This window comes from Prionailurus bengalensis, chromosome F2 (assembly GCF_016509475.1).
Source record: "Prionailurus bengalensis isolate Pbe53 chromosome F2, Fcat_Pben_1.1_paternal_pri, whole genome shotgun sequence".
In the NCBI taxonomy this organism is placed as follows: domain Eukaryota; kingdom Metazoa; phylum Chordata; class Mammalia; order Carnivora; family Felidae; genus Prionailurus; species Prionailurus bengalensis.
This window is the reverse complement of record NC_057353.1, coordinates 33,186,957-33,209,043: the sequence shown is the minus strand read 5'-3', so window position 1 is coordinate 33,209,043 and position 22,087 is coordinate 33,186,957. Positions and strand designations below refer to the sequence as shown.

Below are 22,087 nucleotides of genomic sequence, written 5' to 3'. Positions count from 1 at the left end.
AACAGGAAATTGCTAAATAATGGGTATAAAATTTCAGAATACATTTTAGAGATCAATTGTACAACAAAGTGCCTATACTTATACTGTATTAATACTTAAAATTGTGTTAATGGAGTAGATCTTATATTAAGTGTTCTTATCACAATAAGGTTTTTTAAAAAATAAAAAAAATAAAAGGAATTCAGAAGAAACATAGAAACATGGTTGGACAGTTCTGACTTGGAGTCTCTCATGTAGTCGCAGTCAGGTCTTGGCTGGGCTACCGTCATATAAACATTTCCCTGGTGTTGTAGGATCCAGTCTGAAGGTAGCTTCCTGAAATGACTATCATGTTGATGCTGGCAAATTGGTTTTTCTCCACTGTGTCCTCTCTGTGGGACTACTTGATTGTTCTTCCAACAAAGGCCTTTGGTTGTGACCAGAGCAAGCAATCCAAGAGAAGAAGGCCTCAGCAGCAACGCCACTTATGACCTAGACTTGGCGGTAACACACCATTGCTTCCTTCATATTTCGTTGCTCAAGAGCAACCTGGACTCAGTGTGGGAGAGAACTGCCTCAGAGCATGAATTTCAAGGGGTGAGAAGTACTTAGGCTATCTTGGAGGTTAGATAATATGATTTTAGGGAGGAATAGCAGTAAGAATATCCTCTCTCAGTTGGGAACTTACATTTTTAGTTTTCTCTATATAGTAGACAATTTCAGTGGAGTCATATGTCTGTGTACTACACATGCAAAAATATTTAGTATGTGAGTTTAGAAGAAAGCCTTCCTTCCCATATTATGGAAATTGCATGAGTGTTTTTGGCAAATACCTTATATGTAAGTTTCCTGGAGCTGCTGTAACAAATTACCACAAACCTGGTGGTTTACAACAATGGAAGTTTATTCTCTCACAATACTGGAGGCTAGAGGCCAAAATCAGTTTCACTGGGCTGAAATCAAAGTTTTGGTAGGGCCACACTGCCTCCAGATATTCTAGGGAAAAATCCATTGTTTGCTTGCTTCTAGCGTCTGGTGGCTGCTGTCATTCCTTGGGTTGTGGCCTCATTATTCCTGTCTCTACCTCCAGGGTTACATTGCCTTCTCTTCTGTCTTGTCTACTATCCCTCTACTTCTCTTTTAGAAAGATATATGTGATTGCATTTAGGGCCTATGCAGATAATCTAGTTAGATGTCCTTCGTCTCAAGATCTTTAATCACATCTGTAAAGACTCTTTTTTCCATATAAAGTTAGATGCAGAAGTTCTGAGGATTAGGACCTAGACATTTTTTTTAATAGAAGTGTAGTTCTATATACCATATTATATTAGTTTTAGGTGTACAATATAGTGATTCAACAGTTCTGTACATTATGCAGTGCTCACCATGATAAGTGTAGTTACCATCTTGACTTGAACATATTTTTCAGCATCATTATTTAGCCTATCACACTTTGTAGAGGTAAACACGAGGGTTTGAAAGTGAAACACATTCTTTTGATTGATATCACTGTGAACTGTTTAGACCAGTGAGTAGGAAGCAATATGTAGTTTTTATTAATATAAATCCAGATTTATAATAATCTTTTTTTGTTTTTGTGGATGCATCTTACATTCATTCAATGAATGTTGATTAAATATCTGTTATTTACTGTTTACCCATGTACTCGTCTTCCTGACAATGACTCTTTTATTTTGTTTGTTTCTTTGATGGTTGTTGGAGGAAAGTGGTAAAAAACATGTTGGGCACTAGGGAACTAAGGCTTAAATTACAAGCAAAAGAATTAGAATTGTAAACAATTTGAGGGCTCTTGGGTGGCTCATTCGGTTGAGCATCCGACTTCGGTTCAGGTCATGATCTCAGGGCTTGTGGGTTCAAGTCCCACATTGGTCTCTGTGCTGACAGCTTAGAGCCTGGAGCCTGCTTCAGAGTCTGTGTCTCCCTCTCTCTCTGCCCCTCCCCCGCTTCCACTGTCTCTTTCTCAAGAATAAATAAACATTAAAAAAAATGTTTTTTTAAAGAATTTGAATACGTAGCTGGGCGGGGATTTGATACATGTAGTTGGGGATTGGGTATGAAGGGGGAGGTTTTGTATCTATGAGGGTGTATATATATATATATATATATATATAATTTTTGTTTTTTTAATGTTTATTTATTTTGAGAGAGAGAAAGAGAGAGAGCTCATGTGCATGCACGTGCATGAGCAGGGGAGGGGCAGAGAGAAAGGGAGAGGGAGAAAAGCAGGCTCCATGCTGTCAGCAAAGAGTATGACATGGGGCTCAGTCTCACAAACCATGGGATCATGACCTGAGACAAAATCAAGAGTCAGATGCTTAACCAACTGAGCCACCCAGGTGCCCGTGGGTGTATACATTTTAAAGCAAAGATTGAATGTGCTTAGTCATTAACCACTTAACAGATTTAGGGTTGCCTATTTACAAAAAGATTTCTTCAAGATGTTTTTTTCCTGTTGAAATACCTTCATCTTGGTCTTCAGGTGGTGAAACATTAAATAATAATTGTAAATAACAAGTGATTTTATCAAAACAAACAGAACGTTGATTAAGGTGAACATGAAGCCTGTAACCCAGAAGTCCACTGAAAATAAAGATAAACCCATAGATATACTCTACTTTAGGAGAATGAATCATTGGTGTCAAAATTAGAAACAAAGATATAGCTATGGATCCAAATATAAATGGCAAACGCACCTGAAAGTAAAAAAAAAAAAAAAAAAGGATTAAGATTAAGATTAGTGATGACTTTTTCCTCAAAAGTTCAAAATTTCTATAAACTATATAAGAACATTCTCTTTCTGTTTGGAACAAATGTTTCAAAACACGAGGGAGAAAACTGCAAATATATTTTCAAATATATTTAAAGAGACAGTCTCAGTAGTGTATTATAGAAAGTACATCAATGGCAGACTAAATGAGTGTAAAAAGTGGAACAGTATTTATTTATTTATATTTATTCTATAGTTTTTATGAATGCCTACTCTATTCATCAGATATTGTCAACTTATTACTAAAATAAGTGCTTTATTTTCAAGCATGGGAAAAGAGATACATTATAAGAAATCAGTGTCAAAAATAAAAAATTAACTATTCTGTTCTAGTATTAGTCATTGAAGCATTCTTAGTTTTGGGAATTTGGCATAACCGTAATATTTGGTTATAATGCTTCTTTAATTAGGCATGTACCAATTTTTCCTAGAGCAGCACTATTACATAATAAAAACAGCAGAAATGTTGGAATCAGAAAAGTCTGATTGGAAATGCAAGCTCTGCAACCTTAACTGTTCATTCCTTCAAGAAATATCTACTGAATCCCTATGTGCCACTTGCCATGCTAGGGACACAGAGGTATTTAAGACAGATACAGAAGATTCCTCTCCGGGGAGCTTAGTGCCACTGTTCAGCTGTTTAACTTTGGGCTACTTAATTAATCTGGTCCTCAGACCTATTTGCGAAGGGAGCCAGAAGGAGGCTCCCTGCGAGTCCTGTGGGGCCCATTGCACCAGCGTCCAGGGTTGCTGTCACTGCACAGTGAGACCCTTGGGGCCCTGCACCCTGTTTCAACTGAAGGAAGCTACATGGTGGGCAGGCAGCCATGATAGATAAATGTGTTCAGAGCTTTTTAATCAAATATTCCTGAAATATGTGTGTCGTTGCCATTTAAGTTGGGGGAAAAAAGGGTCTTTTCCAACCCATTTGCAAAATGAGGTTTTATCTAATGCTGGTCTTTTGAAGTCTTTGTGAGCATTGTACACAGGGCACTTCAGTAAAACGTGCTCAACAAAATGGCATTTCTTTTTTAAAAAAATATTTTTTTAAGATTTTATTTTTAAGTAATCTTTACATCCAATAGTGCTCAAACCTACAACCCTGAGATCAAGAGTCATATGCTCAACCAACTGAGCCAGCCAGGTTGCCCCAACAAAATGACATTTCTTAATAAACTTTAGAACAGTGATTTGTATACATTTCTTACACTTCTTTGAGGCTAATGGGTTTTTTGAACTGCCTAGTAGAGTACCTGAAACATAGCAGATAGTTACTGCTTATTTGTTGAATAAATAGATGACTCAAATCCAAGATATTGTCATTCACTTTTTTCAAGAGGAGAAATGGCCAAAGAGGGAGCCATTTTGAGGGGAAGAAAGTGAAGATTGTCTAGACTAGTGTGTCTTAAAATACGGTCAGTCAGTGGACTTCTCTGCATAAGAAGCCCCAAGATAATTGATAAACATAAACTCTTAGGGCCCAACTGACATCGACTAAATTAGAATTCCCAAGAGTGAGTCTGGGAATTCATATTTTATTATTTTTTTTTTAAATTTTTTTTAACGTTTTATTTTTTTTATTTTTTTTATTTTTGAGACAGAGAGAGCATGAACGGGGGAGGGGCAGAGAGAGAGGGAGACACAGAATCGGAAACAGGCTCCAGGTTCTGAGCCATCAGCCCAGAGCCTGACGCGGGGCTTGAACTCACGGACCGTGAGATCGTGACCTGGCTGAAGTCGGACGCTTAACCGACTGCGCCACCCAGGCGCCGTGGGAATTCATATTTTAAAAAGCATACTCAAGTGGTTATTATGGTCACTGGCATGAAACATGGGACTCTCATTTTACTTTGTACACAATCTCTACATGCAGAAAATATCTTAAACGGCCATTTTGATTATATTTATGACACAACTAAAGAATTAAACAAACACTATTTGAAACCTCTTAGGATTTACATTGTAGCAAGGTATGTCTTACATTACACCAAGGCAAAATAAATGAAAATAAGAGAGAGGGAAATAAACATAAAGAATGAATTTGTTTCACAAAACACATGCCACAAAGCTCCATATAGATTCTGAAATCTGTCCATCATAAGGTATAAGCAAATCAGTTATTTAGGAGAGGCCTAAGTATTCTTGATGCTAAGATCAGAAAAAATTTCCTTAGTAGGTCCTTTACAGAATAAAATATTCACCAGTCTTTTTAAAATAAATATAACAAAAATATGTGCTCTGGAATCAGACTGTTTAGTTTAAATTCCAGCCTGCTATCTTTTAGCCAGAGTAATTTACTTAATCTCTAAGTTTTAGAATTCTCTTTAGTTAAACTGGGTGACTAAATGAACCTCTGCAGGCTGTTTGACCTGAATATGCTCATGCCTCCTTTTTAACTAATTAATTTTTTAACCTGAGGCTTGAACTCACAACCCCAAGATCAAGACTTGGACACTTAACCAACTGAGCCACTCAGGTGCCTCTACTCATGCCTTCTAATTCACTTTCTATGCTATTGTCAGAATGGTCTTTTCAAATGAGTCTAATTTAATTTCTTATATGTATGATTGTTTAAGTAGTCACTATATGCACAAGTGCTCCCATCTGATGGAGCAGCGTGGAGCTAATATCTAGCTTGTGCTTTCTTCACTAGGCTGTGCCTGGGCACAGAGCTATGTCTGCCTAGAGGAAGGGGTGCTTTTGTATATTTTGCATAAAGATACTCTAGGAGCCTACAGGGCCCTACTGACATTATCTAGGAGGTAGTGATGTTATCTTGCAAGTTAAGTTAAGGTTCACAATGTTTATAATAATCCAAACTGAGGCTTAGATTAACATCTTATTGATCTTATTGTAGAAAATGAGGACTCCATCAAGGATATAATTAAGAATGGAATGCCATATCACCTATGTTGGGTTGTGCACTGAAGAGATGATTTTGAGTTGGGTCAATATTCCCCCCCTTCCCCCAAAAGCATTGTTGTCTAGCTCCTGGAAAATAACAAAAGTGATAACTATATTCCTTGTGGAGAATCAATTTTGACCTTTTACTCAATAAGAAACAAGCCAAAAATAGCTCATACAGCCAATTATACATCAGTAAACTGGAACATAGAGATCCAGATCAGATATTTCATAAATTGGACTCTAATTGATTAGAAGCATCCCCTATAGGTTAAAAAAGTTATATTCCTAGAAATACAGTAGAAAGTTAATATTAACATTTTTATCTTGATTTACCTTATAAGGTCTGGGTAGATTCGGGTCCTGGTACCTTAGTTTAAGTAAACCTATCATATATAGCCCTCTTAAAACCCAGGTTGCTAATCCTGAATATTTTATTAAATTGATTAAATCTGAGGCTATAAGAAGACAAGAAGCTAAGATGATTATCTGGGTGATAGCAACAGTTGGACTGAGGTAGTTATTAAGCATGGAGAAGATCAAAGGCAGTTGTCCTTCTCGGCTTGCTGTGTACAACAGCCTCGATGCTGAAAGCACTGTACAACATATGTTGCTAACTATTGAAGTTGAAATCCCAAAAGAAATGACCCATTGCATGGAAGGGATTACTTTATCCATCCAGGTGACAGCAACAGCATCTAAAAAAAATTTCAAAAGAGTCAGTCACTTTTGCTTCATTGCAAATATGGCAAAAATTATTCACTTCTTCTTGAATCTGTACTCTTTATAACCTGACTTGGCCCCTTCTTCTGAGAGGGAGTTTCTTTATCAGTTCTTGAATATGGCCTCGTGGTCTATTTCAGCCAGTAGAATGCATTGGAAGTAGTAGTTTGCTAGCTCTGAGCCTATACCTTGAGAAGTATCACATGTTGCTTGCTCTCTTGAACCCTGCTTAGCTACCATGTGAACAAGCTCAACCTAGTCTGTGAAAGACAAACCATAGTAATTTTGGAGCCTGAATATGCATCTTATAGACTTCCAAATACAGGGAGCATAATTGACCTAGGGCCCTGGCTACTGCACAAAGAAATACATTGTGGCATTTCTACCAAAGCCATGCTCCCACAGGTTGTTCCCAGCTAATATCTGTGAGGTAGAGGCACTAAGAAGTACTTATTTATCTGATGGCCAGCTTTGGCTAAAGGGCTTCCTGGCAGATGTGCCAAACCTTTCCTATACAGCATATCAGTCCAGGGTGTTTTTACTTATTTTTTCCTCTTTCTCTTCTTCGCTTTGGGTCACACTCGCTTTGTGATCCCATGGCTCTCCCAGCCTTACTTGGCTTCCTTCTTGGTTTCTCTAACACAAGCATTTCTCTTACTAAATTCATTGCACATTTAATTCTTTCTTGGCATTTGCTTCTCCAAGGACTCAAGCTAACCTACAAGCTGAGTCCCCAAAGAAACAGGAAATCATGGCTAACCTCAATAAAGCTGCTTACCCAAACTGCAAGGGACTGCAGACACACATATGACTCCAACAGAGAACCAGAACTGCCTAGCTGAACTCAGCATAAATTGCCAACTTGTAGAATTGTGAACCAAATAAGTGGTGGTTGTAAATCAGTACATTTTGGGAAGGCTTGTTTGGCAACAACAGATGAGTGATAGTCACAAATACTATAATTAAAAATAAGAATAGAAGATTTTCAATGGGGGTAAATATAGATGCTTAACTAAGGCAAATAACTGATACTAGAAACATAAGGAATTATGTTGTGAGGGCATCAACTATACTGCAAAATTTCTCCAAAATTATTGGCCATTGATTATAATTAAGGTAGAGCTCAAAATTATATGATACCATTGCGTTATCTTTACTACCTATGATGTACTGGTCTTTTTCATTGATAATGTGATGAATTGATGGTGGTTTAGTTCTTTTCTTTTTTTCAATTGCAAGTGCTTTGACACCTACAGTTTTGCCTCTAATAATTTATTTGCAAAGTTGAAAACATTGAGCTTTGTTTTGTAGGTATTTCGGTTCTAAAATTCCGACAATTTCTTATTAATAATGTTAACAACCCTAAAATTCAGAGAGATGATTGCAATTATAATGTAAGTTTATTCACTATACTCCATTTCATGATTTTAAATTGCATTTCAAACTTTCTAAGACTGGAATGAGACTTAGGAGGAACTTGTCAGGGCTCAAAGGATATTGAACTTAGAATCAATCTTACTAGTGTGACATCCATCACAAGGTAGGCATCTAAGGCTGGTAAGGTGGCATTGTGGGGGAGGCAGAGATAAGAGTGTCTAACCTGGAAATGGTAAGTTGTTTAGAAAGGATGATATGTGGTGAGGGTATTCGTGCACACCTAACAGAAAGTTAGGCTTGCTTAGATCTTGGAGAACCTGCAATGGTCAGTTTAGAAGTTGGTATTTGTGTATTTAGTGGTGACGGGGTGGTTGCAGCAGGACACAAAACAGAGAGTGTTTAAGCAGGAGAGTGACATGATTAGATTTACGTTTTATAACATCATCTCTAGAGACTTAGTGGAGGCTGGATTGGAGGGAGATTAGAAGTTAGTGTACAAATGAGGAGGTTGTTGCTGTAGCCCGATGAGGAAAATGAGGGTCTAGACACTGAGTGGGCATGCAGAAGGGGGAAATACCTGACGAGCTGTTAATGGGGTAGAGTTTTACAGGACTTGCTGACTAGTTGGGAAGTGGGTGTAAGGCAAATTACAGTTCTGTCTCTCATTTTAATAGTTAAAACAAAATCTCCTTTAGTGTTACTACTGTATTCCTGTAGACCAAATTGTGGGAAGGTGTAATAGTAACATGTTATTATTAACTTATCAAAATTTAGGGTCACCTGGGTGTCTCAGCTGGTTGATTATCATCTCAGGAAATGATCTCATGGTTTGTGGGTTGGAGCCCTGCATCAGGGTCTGTGTGGACAGTGTGGAGCCTGCTTGGGATTCTCTCTCTCTCCCTCACTCCCTGTGTGTGTGCTCTCTCTCTTAAAAAATAAATAACTTAAAAAAATTTATATTTTCTTGGGGCATCTGGGTGGCTCAGTTGGTTAAGCATCCAACTCTTGATTTTGGCTCAGGTCATCATCTCACAGTTAATGAGTTCAAGCCCTGCATCAGGCTTTATGCTGACAGTGTGGTCTGCTTGGGATTCTCTCACTATCCCTCTCTCTCTCTGCCTCTCACCCCCTCCCCCACTCTCTTTCTCTCTCAAAATAAGTTAAACATTTAAAAACTTATATTTTCTTTTCATTAATTTTTTTTTTAATTTTTTTTTTCAACGTTTATTTATTTTTGGGACAGAGAGAGACAGAGCATGAACGGGGGAGGGGCAGAGAGAGAGGGAGACACAGAATCGGAAGCAGGCTCCAGGCTCTGAGCCATCAGCCCAGAGCCTGACGCGGGGCTCGAACTCACAGACCGCAAGATCGTGACCTGGCTGAAGTCGGACGCTTAACCGACTGCGCCACCCAGGCGCCCCTCATTAATTTTTTTAATGTAACATTTAAAAAATTGCATTTTCCTTTTATTTTTTTTAAATATTTATTTATTTATTTATTTATTTATTTATTTATTTATTTATTTATTTTGAGAGAGAGAGAGAGGAGGGGAAGAGAGAGGGAGAGTGAGAGAATCCCAAGTAGGCTCCAACCACTTTCAGCACAGAATCTGATGGGAGGCTTGAACCCATGAACCATGAGATCATGACCTGAGCCAAAATCAGGAGTCAGATGCTTAACTGACTGAGCCACCTAGGTGCACCTATATTTTCCTTTTAGAAGCAACATAACATTTTTGTACTAGTGTCAGAGAAGATGCATAAAACCACCTTTTGACTTTTTGAAACTTGTATAGTTTTTTTTTTCAAAATACATTTCAAAACTTATTTTTGTAAACGCTTTGCACATCAGACTAATCCTCTTTGTGACCTTTGCTTTGAAAACCCCTCCACTGCAGGGAAATTCTAGTTACCTGAGTATCCCAGTATGTTGGCTCTAGTCACAGCTTCTCCCAAACCACATGCACTATATTTGCACACGGTCAGATACTTCTGTTCCTGTCTTTCTATACAATATTTTTATAGTTTATGTTTTTATTGGTGTATTACTTGGACTTTATCTAGAATATTTAAAGAGTGAGTTGTATCAGTAAATGAACTTTCTAGATAACTTCTCTTCTTTCAGGAGTAACTGCCTTTTTTAAAATTAAAATTTGATGGAATTTTTAAAATATATTTCAAATACTACTCTGCCTTTTTAAAGTAAACAATGTAATTTAGCATTTTCTTAAAGGCTTGGGGTTTCCAAAAAAAAAAAAAAAGGCTTGGTGTTTTCATAAAAGTTTACCAGTTGGTTCTGTGGAAATGTTATTTCACATTAGAAAAATGATATTTTTCTGATCATAAGTGGAACATGCTAATCATGGGAAATATGAACAATATGAAACAATATAAAAAAGGAAATAAAAACTGTAATTTTATCATTCACATGACACCATTTACTACTAACCTTTTGATATAGCTCTGTTTAGTCACATCTATGGTGTCTACTATATCATTATTTGTTTTAATATACCTTATTATCTGATATATGTTAATGTATATACATACTATTACTTGCATTGATAATAATCCCTCCTAGTGGTGGCGATACAGGGCTTTGATTTGGTTTGTTTGTAAATTGAGGCATTTTAGTGCGGTGGTTGAGAACATGGGTTTTGGAGTTGGACCACCTGGTTTTGAGTCTGTCAGTTACCAGGAATGTAACTTTGAGCACCATACCTAGAGGTATTGGGAAGAGTATTTTTTTTCAGATCAGATCTTGCAACTTGCTGTCCACGTTTACAACCCACTACCTTCAGTAACCTGGACAAGACACACGCTTTTATCATAAGAAGAGCATGATGGAGACCCAGTTTGGGATCTTAACTCTGTCCATTACTTAACTTCCCTGAGCTAGTTTCCCTATCTACAAAATGAAGAATGCACTGCCTATTCCAAACAGTTATTTTGAGGATATGTATCTGGGTGTGCCCTAAAGGGTAGAAATTCTAACAAAATATCTCTTCTTTGCTTCTTGCTGTGCTTGCTCCTGGTTCTCTTCATCTCTTTCCCCTTTCTCCTCTGCAGCCCTCTCCTCCTTCTCTTTCTCTTTCTAATTCTTGCTTTTCACATTCTACTATCCTTAGATCTTTCCCTTAGCACATGCCCCTTCTTTATAGATCATTTAGGTGATTATTTTTCCTTTCCTTATAACAACCAAAGCATGAATACATCATGTTTGTTTTTAGGGGTGTATCAAACATATCTACAGTGTACAGGAGTCAATGTTTATTGAGAGTAGGTAGTAGTAGTGACTGGTTTCTCTCTGTCTAGACACATTCATACCTGCAGAGATGATTTCCTGAGGGGTCAAAACTGCCAGGTAGGATATATTCACCAATACGTAAACAACAGCCACCATGGGAAGAACGGTAATCAGAGCTTTGGGAATATTCTCACCAGGATTTTTTATCTCTCCTAAAAAACACAAATAAAGTTATCAGAAGAGGAAGTATTATTGTGGGACTTTTGAAGAGTTCTTTATAATAAAAAGAGGAGAAAGTATTGTTCATGGATTCATGCTTCCTTATCTACATGGACTGATTCTACATTGGTCCTGCACAAATTGTGCCTGAAAGCTTAGATTTTTCATTATTTTGTACTATTTTGCTAAAAATTATTATTCCGAAATTATCCCATAAATAGACTAATACATTTTTTAAAAAATTTTAACGGGTTTATTGATTTTCAAGAGACAGAGAGACAGAGAGCATGAGCAGGGAAGGGGCAGAGAGAGAGGGAGACACAGAATCGGAAGCAGGCTCTAGGCTCACAGTGGTCAACACAGATCCCAACCCAGGGCTTGAACCCATGAACCTTGAGATCATGACCTGAGCCCAAGTCAGACACTTAATCGACTGAGCCACCCAGATGCCCCATAAAAAGTGACTAATAATTTTAACTGTCACTTTGGGAAACTATAAAATGTTACATTAACACTAACATTTTATTTTCTTTGAGAAAGAAAGAGTAAAAGATAAAAAAGTTTTAACTTGTACCAAATTAATGCTTTCTTTCTCATCTTACTCTTTTCCCACCACTGTTCAAATGAACAGTAAAAAATTCCTTTAGGAATACTGTCTCTTACAACTTGCTTGGTTTTAATGTGGAAAATTTCTTTTGTCCCTAACATGCCCAACGTTGGTCACATCCTTAAGACCAGGGAGTATTACCAAGTTTTAAATGTGTCCAGGGAAGCAGTGGATTCTTAGTTTGTGTTTTCTACCATATTCCTGTCTTCAGTGCAGACTAAGACCATGTCCTCTGATCTCCAATGACAGAAGAGCAGCCTGTGGTAGGTGCCCTGCCTGCTTAGACTCTCCTGTTTAGGTTTTCCATAAGGTGAGGGGAAAGTTTTGTCTAATGGGCCTTTTCCCGTCTCTTATTTACATTTCTAGCTCGGGCCAAAAGTTACCATTTGTTCTCAGAAACCTTCCTCAAGGATCTGGGGAACTGGCCTTTTTAAAAGTTACCCTAGATCTTGCTCTTCAGATCTTTGGACGAGGAGTGGATGCAAATCTGAGCCTATGGTGCCATTATTAATGCAACTTCCTCTGAGGGTCAGCCAATGCTGCAGTTATCTCCTGGATTTCCTTAGTGCAATGGGAATTTGGAGCAGATTACGAAATCTGAGGGTTTCTTTAAATTGTTGTGAAGATGAATGTGTGTCAAGTGATCCTGATTTTCTACACAGCATTTCATGTCATCTTCCCTGATGCTCCCTTGCAAGAGTCACACAAGTCATATTATGGAAGCAGAGGACTTTTGTTCTTTTGCTGTTACGTGGATAGAACTCAATTCCTGACGGTTGTCTATGTCACTAGAGACTCATTTTAATTTCATCAGACCTGTTACTGAGATGGATGCACTAATAGTTTTGAGAGCCAATATAATTTCTTATTTCAGACGTAAATTAAAGGATGTATGGTGGTGCTTGCGGTTCAGTGGTGTCCCTTTAGGAGGCCCTAGCATATGAATCTGGACATAAGCTGTCTATTCTGTTTATACTTGGCCAGGAATATGACAGATCAGAAAATCTGAGGACCAAACTCGAGAGAAATAGTTCTTTTTAGCCAGGGTTATGCCTCTCTTTTTTTTTTTATTTTAAATATCCTTATTTATTTATTTATTTTAAAAATTAATTTAATTATTTTTATTTTTAAATTTTAATTCCAGTATAGTTAAAATACAGTGTTATATTAATTTTGGGTGTACAGATTCAACAATTCTATACATTACTTAATGCTCATCAAGATAAATGTATTCTTAATCCCCTTCACCTATTTCACCCCTCCTGCCCCCCACTTCCACTTTGGTAACCATCAGTTCTCTATAGTTAAGAGTCTGTTTTTTTGATTTGTCTCTTTTTTTATTTGTTCATGTGTTTTGTTTCTTAAATTCCACATTTGAGTGAAATCATGTGGTATTTGTTTCTCTGTCTTGTTTAGTTTAGCATTATACTCCCTAGATCCACTCATGTTGTTGCAAACAGCAAGATTTCATTCTTTTTAAGGCTGAGTAATATTCCATTGTGTGTATATACCACATATTCTTTATCTATTCATCTACTGATGGACACTTGAACTGCTTCCATAATTTGGCTATTGTAAATAATGCTGCAAGAAACATAGGGATGCATGTATCTTTTTGAATTAGTGTTTTTGTATTCTTTGGATAAATACCCAGTAGTGAAATTACTGGATCGTAGGGTAGTTCTATTTTTAATTTTTTGAGGAACTTCCATACTGTTTTCCACAGTGGCTGCCCCAGTTTGCATTCCCACCAACAATGCACACGGGTTCCTTTCTCACCACAAGGATTAACCTGTTTTGGTATACAAGAAGCCAGATGTATAAATTTGGTGTGGTAGACTTACAAATAAAGTTAACAAAGTGGGTAATGGTAGCCAGTCCCATGCAAGTGGCCACAAGATCTGATGGAATTACTACACTCATTTTATTGGGCCTTTTGCTTTAATAGTCTGCAGAGCCAGAAAATTTCAGTAGACCTTTCAAACACCATATTGATCTGAAGTCATTCACATTTCATTACCAGTGCTAGGTATGGGATGCTCATCCTTAATTCAAGGCTTAGTTTGTTTTGATAACAAATCAAGTCAGGGAGTAGGAGGTTGAGATGAGCAGTCCAAAAAGATCCCAAATTGGGTTTATAGCTGCATTATGCTGTATCTTCAGGTGATGATTACTATCAAGAACCTTCCTGCTTGCTCTAATGAGATGCTCTACCTTAGAGAGATACTAATATCTGGGTATTTACTTTTGCAGAACACATAACTGCCCACTGTAGGAAAGGGCTTTTTAGAAACTGCTGGAGGAAGTTGGATTCAGTTGTCCAAGGACCGTGGCTCATAACCCAACATGACTGGGGAAGTGAGGTGACTCAGTGGCCCCTGAAGGATGCAGATCCAGTCGGTGACCCATGAAACTCGGCCTTCACATATGTCCAGTATTTCATGTGCTTTTTTGATGTCCAAGATAGCTGCAAGATGATTGCTATGACAATTAATTTGTGCTAGATAAATTAAAGCCTTATCCTTATTTGGAAAACCTTGATATTGGTTTAAAAATTCACTAATTTCACTGCCAGAAATGAAAACATTACCTTTGTCAATTATTAAAAAAGAAAAATGATAAAATCCTTAAAAATTATCTTAATTTTTAATAATCTACATGAGAGAACAAATATCTTAATAATCAAGGAATATCACAGATTTCAATGATTTGAGAATCAGCGCTTCTAAGAAATCATAATGAAAAGTTTTGATAAAATATTACAGATATTTTAAGCATAAAATCTATACTAGTAGTGTGACATGTAGAGGAACAAGCTCAAGGTTTTTAAATTAAAAAAAAATTTTTAATGTTTATTTATTTTTGACAGAGAGAGAGAGAGAGAGAGAGAGAGAGAGAGAGAGAGAGAGAGACAGACCGAGCACAAGCAGGGGAGGGGCAGAGAGAGAGGGAGACACAGAATCTGAAACAGGCTCCACACTCTGAGCTGTCAGCACAGAGCCTGTTGCAGGTCTCGAACTCAGGAACGGTGAGATCATGACTGGACACTTAATAGACTGAGCCACCCAGGTTCCCCAAGTTCAAGTTTCTTATAGAAATTGTTGCAAAGATTTTGCTTGGAAGTTTTATACAACTTCGCTATTTACTATATTTCTTAATGTTTTATATTCTTATAATTTTATAAGGCAAATGAAATATCATGAATTATTTTCTATTTAATTCTTTTGTTTACTCTAGGGTGCTATGCATCTATTACCACATTCTCTTGGTATCATAACATTTCAGGGGGCAACATGGCCGTACAGTACATGTGCACAGGGAAACATGGGCATTACAACACTCCTTGTAATTGTGAAAAATTGTAAGAACTTTAAACACATACTAATGTGAAGGTGTGGTAAAGCCATCCTAAAGAAAGTTATGCAGCAGTTAAAAAAATGTGTTAGGTCACTAAGAACTGATATAGAAAGATCCCTGAGACATATCATGGAATCAAAATTAGGATGTGGCATTTTATCATTGCTGGTAGGGTATGTATATATATATATATATATATATATATATATATATATATACATACATATATATATGCATATATATATGCATATATGCATATATACATATATATATATAGGGTATGTATATATATATATATATATCTGTGATAGTCTTTTTTTTACAAATAGATTATACTAATGTGATCATATATTAATTATATATGATCCCTGAGACATATCATGGAATCAAAATTAGGATGTGGCATTTTATCATTGCTGGTAGGGTATGTATATATATATATACATATACATATATATATGCATATATATACATATATATGCATATATGCATATATCCATATATATATATATAGGGTATGTATATATATATATATATATATATATATCTGTGATAGTCTTTTTTTTACAAATAGATTATATTAATGTATTTCTTACATCACTGATATTTAACTCAAAATGTCTTGAAAAAATGCTAGAATGAAATGTAGTAATGTATGAGAGTGATCTTAATTTCCTTTTGAAAACTTTATATTATAAATTCCCACATTTTGAATAAGGGACATGACCTGAAGAATACTAAATTCCATATTTTCCATATAAATGGTAATATACTGAGGTTTAGTGATGACTAAACTGTGATATATCCAACTAGTCCAAAGAAGATCAAATTGAATTCCAAAAACCAAACAAATCGGCTGTATCTTTCTCTATTGAACTGTAGACAAAACTTTCAGCCTGCTACAAAAGTATTTCAGAGATGGGTTTACCTGCTATGTTGATCAGGATTGATGTACCAGAATATGCAAACAATCCTTGGAGTAAGGCTTCTGCAATCTGTGAGGCACCAGGAAGTTCAGCGTCGAAAGAATTCTCAAACTTGGCCACATTCTCCTTTTTCCCAGTCCCTAACAGTACAATCCCAGTAAGGGAAATGAAGCAGAGGATAGTGATTTTCATCAAAACACTGATAGTTTGAAACCAAGCCACTGTTAGCACCCCTCGAGTATTTAGAAGTCCCAGTGACCACAAAATAGCCAAAGCTAGACATTTCTTTGGTAGCTCTGGAGCTGGGCACCTGGTATAGAAAGGCTGAATTATATAGGTAGATATTATCAAGCTTTGCGTAGCTATTCCTAAGGGATAAATAAAAAATTTGATCCAAAGACTGAGGAAAGCAACAGAGGATCCAAGAGATCTTTTGAGGAAATAGTAAGGCGCTCCACTTCTAGGGAAAGTTGTCCCCAGCTCTGCAAGACTGAGAGCGCTGATGATAGTCAGAACAGCACAAGCAGCCCAAATACTCAGGGAGACAGCTATGTTCAGTGAAGAGTATTTTAATACCCCTTTAGGAGACACAAAGATTCCTGCACCTGTTGTGACACAAAATAATAAAATATTTCCATGGAAAAATCCTATTGACCTCAGGAGTTGCATATTTTTTCTTTTTTTTATCCTGCAAAGTAATATAAAAATGTCATGTGGATTGCTAACTTTTATACATTTCTGCATGATTCTTCTGCAGCATGCTTTGTTGATTTACATAAGCATTTTATTGCACTTAACTTTGTTTTAAAAATAATTAACTTGTGAATCGTTCTAAGATTCTGTAAACTCTTTTAAAGAGTGCCAGAGTTAAAATGTTTCACATGTTAATTATTTAAAAATTCAAACATACCTGGTGATAGTTGCACAACACTGTGACTATAATTAATGCCATTGAATTGTACACTTAAGAATGGTCCAAATGGCAAATTTTATGTTATACATATTTTATCACAAGTTTTAAAAAGTTATTAATGTAATATGCCAAATAGCCCCACCCAAGTGTACAATTTAAAGGGATGAGTTATATGGTACATGAATTATATCTCAATAAATCGGTCTTTAAGAAAACACATATGTCGCTGAACAAGTTAGTCACAGCTAATTACGAAAGAAAGATTTAAGTTTGACCAGAGAATTTTCCTTTGGAAGTATAAAAGTTGATATTATATAACTCTGAGCTAATACTTTTGAAAGTGTATTCCAAAGAGAGGAATTGTAGCTTCATGTAAAAAATGTAAACTTTAAGTAGGCTCAGGATTGAATCCCACATCTGACACTTAGTAGCTGCATGATTTTTAGTAAGCTGTTTTATTTCTTTGAATCCCTATCTCCTCATCTGTAAAATGAGGATAATAATTTCATTTTGGGGCACCTGGCGGTTCTTGATTTCAGCTCAGGTAATGATCTCATGATTTGTGAGATCGAGCCCTGCATTGGGCTCTGTGCTGACAGCATGGAACCTGTTTGGGATTCTTCCTCTTCCTCTCACTCTCTGCCCCTCCCCTGCTTTCTCTCTTTCTCTCTTAAAATAAATAAATAACCCTAAAAAATATTTTCATTTTATCATAGAGTCATTTCCATGGAGCTGAATAAATAACCTCTGTGAAACATCTATTAGAGTACTGACCTATCATGGATTAATAATTTCACTTGTGTGTACTGATGCCTAACAAATTGCCCCAAAAGTTAGTGACCTGAAAAACATTCTCACACAGTTCCTGTGGGTCAGGAATTTGGATGCTGGTAGCTGGGTCCTTTGGCTCTAAGTGTCTCATAAGGCTTCAATCATCTGTTGACTGGAACTGTAGTCATCTCAAGGCTCCTCTGGGGAACGATCCACTTCCAAGTTCACTCATACAGCTGTGCTTCAGTTTATTGCAGGTTTCTGGACTAAGGACCTCAATCTCTCTTGAACTATTGGCTGACGTCCTGCCATCATTCTTCCTATGAGGGCCTCCTTATAGGGCAGATCGTAGTGTGGCATCTTGCTTGTTCCATCAGGGAGAGAGAGTGGTAACAAGACAAAAGTCTTGGAAGTGACATCTCCTCATGTTTGCTGTATTCCATTCATTGGAAATGAGAATTCATAAGTCCTGCCCATACTCAAGGGGAGGGGATGACTTTAAGGCATTAATACCAGGAGGCAGAGATCATTTTGGTCATCTTAGCAGTAATTAAGTTGTATGAAATAAAATTATTTTGTGGAAACACTCATTCTTTTATTATAATTAGATATCAATATTGTCCCTGTGGATAGACACAAACCAGCCTATTAATAAATATATTTAGGAGCTTCCAGTCCTGGATAAGATCTCAAATTTAATAATGCAATATCCAAAATGTCCAGGATACAATAGAAAATCATTTGTTATATCAAGAACCTGGGCAATCTCAACGTGAGTGAGGAGAGACAATCAACAGACACCAATATTGAGATGACACAGGTTTTTGAATTATCTGTCAAGGATTTTAAAGTAGCCATCATAAAAATTCTGCAATCAGCTTGTGCAAACATGCATGTAAGAAATGAAAAAGCAGAAGGAGCCAGGAGAGAAATAGAATATATAAAGAGAAACCAAGTGGGAATTTTAGAACCGAAAAATAAAACAAATTAAAAACTCAGTGGGTGTGTTCAACTGCAGAATGAAGAATACAGGGAAAGAATCAGTGAACATGAAAATAGAACAGTAGAAACCCCCGATTTGACAATAGAAAATGAACTAAAACAAAACAAAACAAAAGAATATTATCTCAGTGATTTTTGTGGGAATATAACACAAGAGCTAATATTTGTGCCATTGGAGTTCCAGAGAAGAGGAGAAAGAGGGTAAGCCTGAAAAGTATCCAAAGAAATAACTGGTGAAACTTTCCCAACTTTGTCAAAATATATAAATATGTAAATTTTCGCAAGAAAATCATAATCAAACTTCTAAACACCAAAGGTAACAACAACAACATCAACAGCAAAAATTGAAAGCTACACGACAAATGACTTCTCACTTTTAAGGGAAATACAGTATTTCCTGAATAAATGTATTTATTTAGGCCACTACTGTCTCTGAGTCACATGTGTAGCTTGTGCCACTATATATGTGTTAATACATCTGACATATGTTTTTTCATTAACTCACATTCATTCATCCATTATTTGTAGCAAGATAAAGTACAGAGACATTAATTTACAATTTGTTTTTGTTTTGGTATATTGTTTGTTTTAGTCTGCAAAAATTTATTGAGCACTTACTATGTGCAAAGCTCATAGCAGGCCAAGACCTATTGTATTCTAGAAAGGACAGACAGAAATACTTTTGTACCTTAGGGGAAAAAGAAGTAAACACACAAGAAGCACGTATGCATAATACGTCAGATGGTGATTCCTGATGACTGATGATAGTGGTGGTGGCAATGGTGGTGTTTGTGTGGAATGAAAGGGTAAACAATTAATAGATGATAGTTTCCTAAGTACAGGGACACTTGAGAAAAGTGTTAACTTTAATTGAACTTAGTGCAGTTGGAGGTAAATGAGTGTCTTGCTGATGTTTCTGTTTACTGATTCCTGATTGAAGGATGTTCTTAAGCATGCTGTAGCTGACTGGATTATTTCTTGTATAACTTGCAATTTTCTAATTACAGTTTCAATCATAAGAGAGCTGGATATGAACCAGTCCAAGTATATAAGACTAGCAAGTATTTAAGCTTAGGGACAAGAATATTGGCATTGGAGGTTTGAAGTGATTGAATATGTCATATATGTTGAAAGTAGACCCCACACAACTGCTGATGGGTTAGATGTGGTTTGTGAGAGATGGACAGAAATACAACCTATCAAGGTGTGTGGGCCTGGCAACTGGAAGAATGGAGTTGCCTTTATGCTTTTCTATTGTACACATACATCTATTTGCCTTTTGGTGAGCATTTTTTCACTATTAAGTCCAGTGCAGCAATGAACACCTTTTACAATTTTCTTTTTAGATACACGTTTGAGTTTCCCTAGGATATTCATAAGGAGGGGAATTGCTGGTGACACGGAACTGCTGTTTCATTGGATGGTTTCAAATTTTACTTCTTTGCCAGCACAGTATTGCCAGACTTAAAGTTTTTGCTGATTTGATGGATGTAAAATTATATTTTAAAAGTATATTAGTCTTTGCCCATATTATACACGTTTATTCTATTTTCTGTATTTTCCATCTTTTATGTCTCTTTCTCTGTTCCTATCTAGGTATTTTATTTTGATGTATCTTCTGGTTCACCAATTATATGTTGTCAAGTGCTTCTCGGGGAAAAGTCGTGCTAAATGGCAAGGTCTCCTCTCTAGGTTTCCTTTGTCTCCAGGACTCTGACTCCTTAAACCCTTGATGCTTTGATTCATTTCTTATTCTTTCAAATAGACATTTTAATATTGTATACAGCTTTTTGTTGTTTTTGGTGGCAGGGTTGTTTTGATCCAAGCTAGTCCACTCAATTGGAAGAAGTCTGTTCATCTCAAACCTCAGTAAATTTCATTCTCATGCTCAATTGATTAAAACTATGTCCCAATATCTTTGATACTTTACTCTCTATATCCAATCCCTCACCAAGTCTTCTTGATTCTATTTTCAAATCATATCTGTTTCTGATCATATGTCTGATTCTACTACAAGTATCTTGGTCTGAGCCACTGTCATTTTTCTTTTAGGTAACAGCAGAAAAACTCATATCTTCATACTTTAGCCCCTGTCTTTTCCTGATCCATTCTCTATAGGAAAAGAGAATAGTCTACAAGTAAATCTTCTAATGTCTTTTCTTTTGTTGGTTAAATTGAAGCTTAGGTACATCATATTTATTTTCACTTGTGAATTGTAAACATTCCCTTGTGAATTCTAAACATTCACTTGTAAATTTGTACATTTTCTTACTATTCTTTGTTGGTGTATAATTAATAACTGATCTTAAACTCAGCTTTATTGCTTAATAATTATTTGCTTAATGATACTAATATATTGATAATGATTTAGTTCATAAATAATGACAGCTTGGGTGTTTTTTTTTTCTTTTCCTCTTTTTTTAAGTTTGCTTATTTTGAGAGAGAGAATGCATGTGCACAGGAGAGGCAGAGAGAGAGTGAGAGAGAGTATGAAGCCAAACAGGCTTCATGCTCAGTGGAGAACCCGACACAGGGTTCGAACACATGATCTGTGGGATCATGAGCCAAAATCAAGAGTTGGATGCTTAACCAACTGAGCCACCGAGATGCCCCTCTTTTCCTTTCTATTGTTTTTAAATCCTTTTATATCTAGGACCTACCTTGTAGAGATAAATGTAAAAGAATGGTTATAGCAGTGTTGTCACTGTAAAAATTTTAAAACCATGTAAATGTCCATCAATAGGAGAATGAAAATATAAATTTTGCTATATTCACCCAATGCAGTATATCAAAGTGGTCAATATGAATGAACTAGAGATTAGTGTTAACGTGTGCATTTTGAAAAACATAAAATTGAACCAAAACACCACAACTCTCACAGTATATATAATATATAGCTTGTAACTATATAATGTTAAAAATTTTAAAATTAAAGCCATATATTATGTATGTATATATACATATGTAATAAAAAATATAATGATATTCAACATGAGGGTTACCTCTGGAGGTATTGGGGAAATGGGAAGGGAGAGATGCATAGGGCTTTTCAATAATGTTTGTAATGTTTAATTTTTTAAGTTGAGTGTTTATGATATTTATTATATTATTTACTAAATTAAAAAAATGTTTACTTATTACTTTAATCATTAGTTATAGTCCCAGCTTACACCTCTCCAGGGGTTTCCTATTGCCCTTGGAATAATATATCAGGGGTGTCTGGGTGGGTCAGTTGGTAAAATATCCAACTTCTGCTCAGGTCATGATCTCGTGGT

At 36.3% G+C, this 22,087-nt stretch overlaps 1 protein-coding gene across 1 annotated transcript; it reads right to left on the bottom strand.

Annotated features, from left to right (window-relative positions):
- Positions 1-2,268: 2,268 nt before the first annotated feature.
- LOC122495549 (solute carrier family 7 member 13-like) lies at positions 2,269-16,853 on the bottom strand. The gene is made up of 4 exons (XM_043601291.1): positions 16,129-16,853; positions 11,098-11,229; positions 6,008-6,369; positions 2,269-2,693 (listed from the first exon to the last, which is right to left on the bottom strand). The coding sequence occupies exons 1-4, from the start codon at positions 16,793-16,795 to the stop codon at positions 2,418-2,420; spliced, it is 1,437 nt and encodes a 478-aa protein (XP_043457226.1). The 5' UTR covers positions 16,796-16,853; the 3' UTR covers positions 2,269-2,417.
- Positions 16,854-22,087: the final 5,234 nt, after the last annotated feature.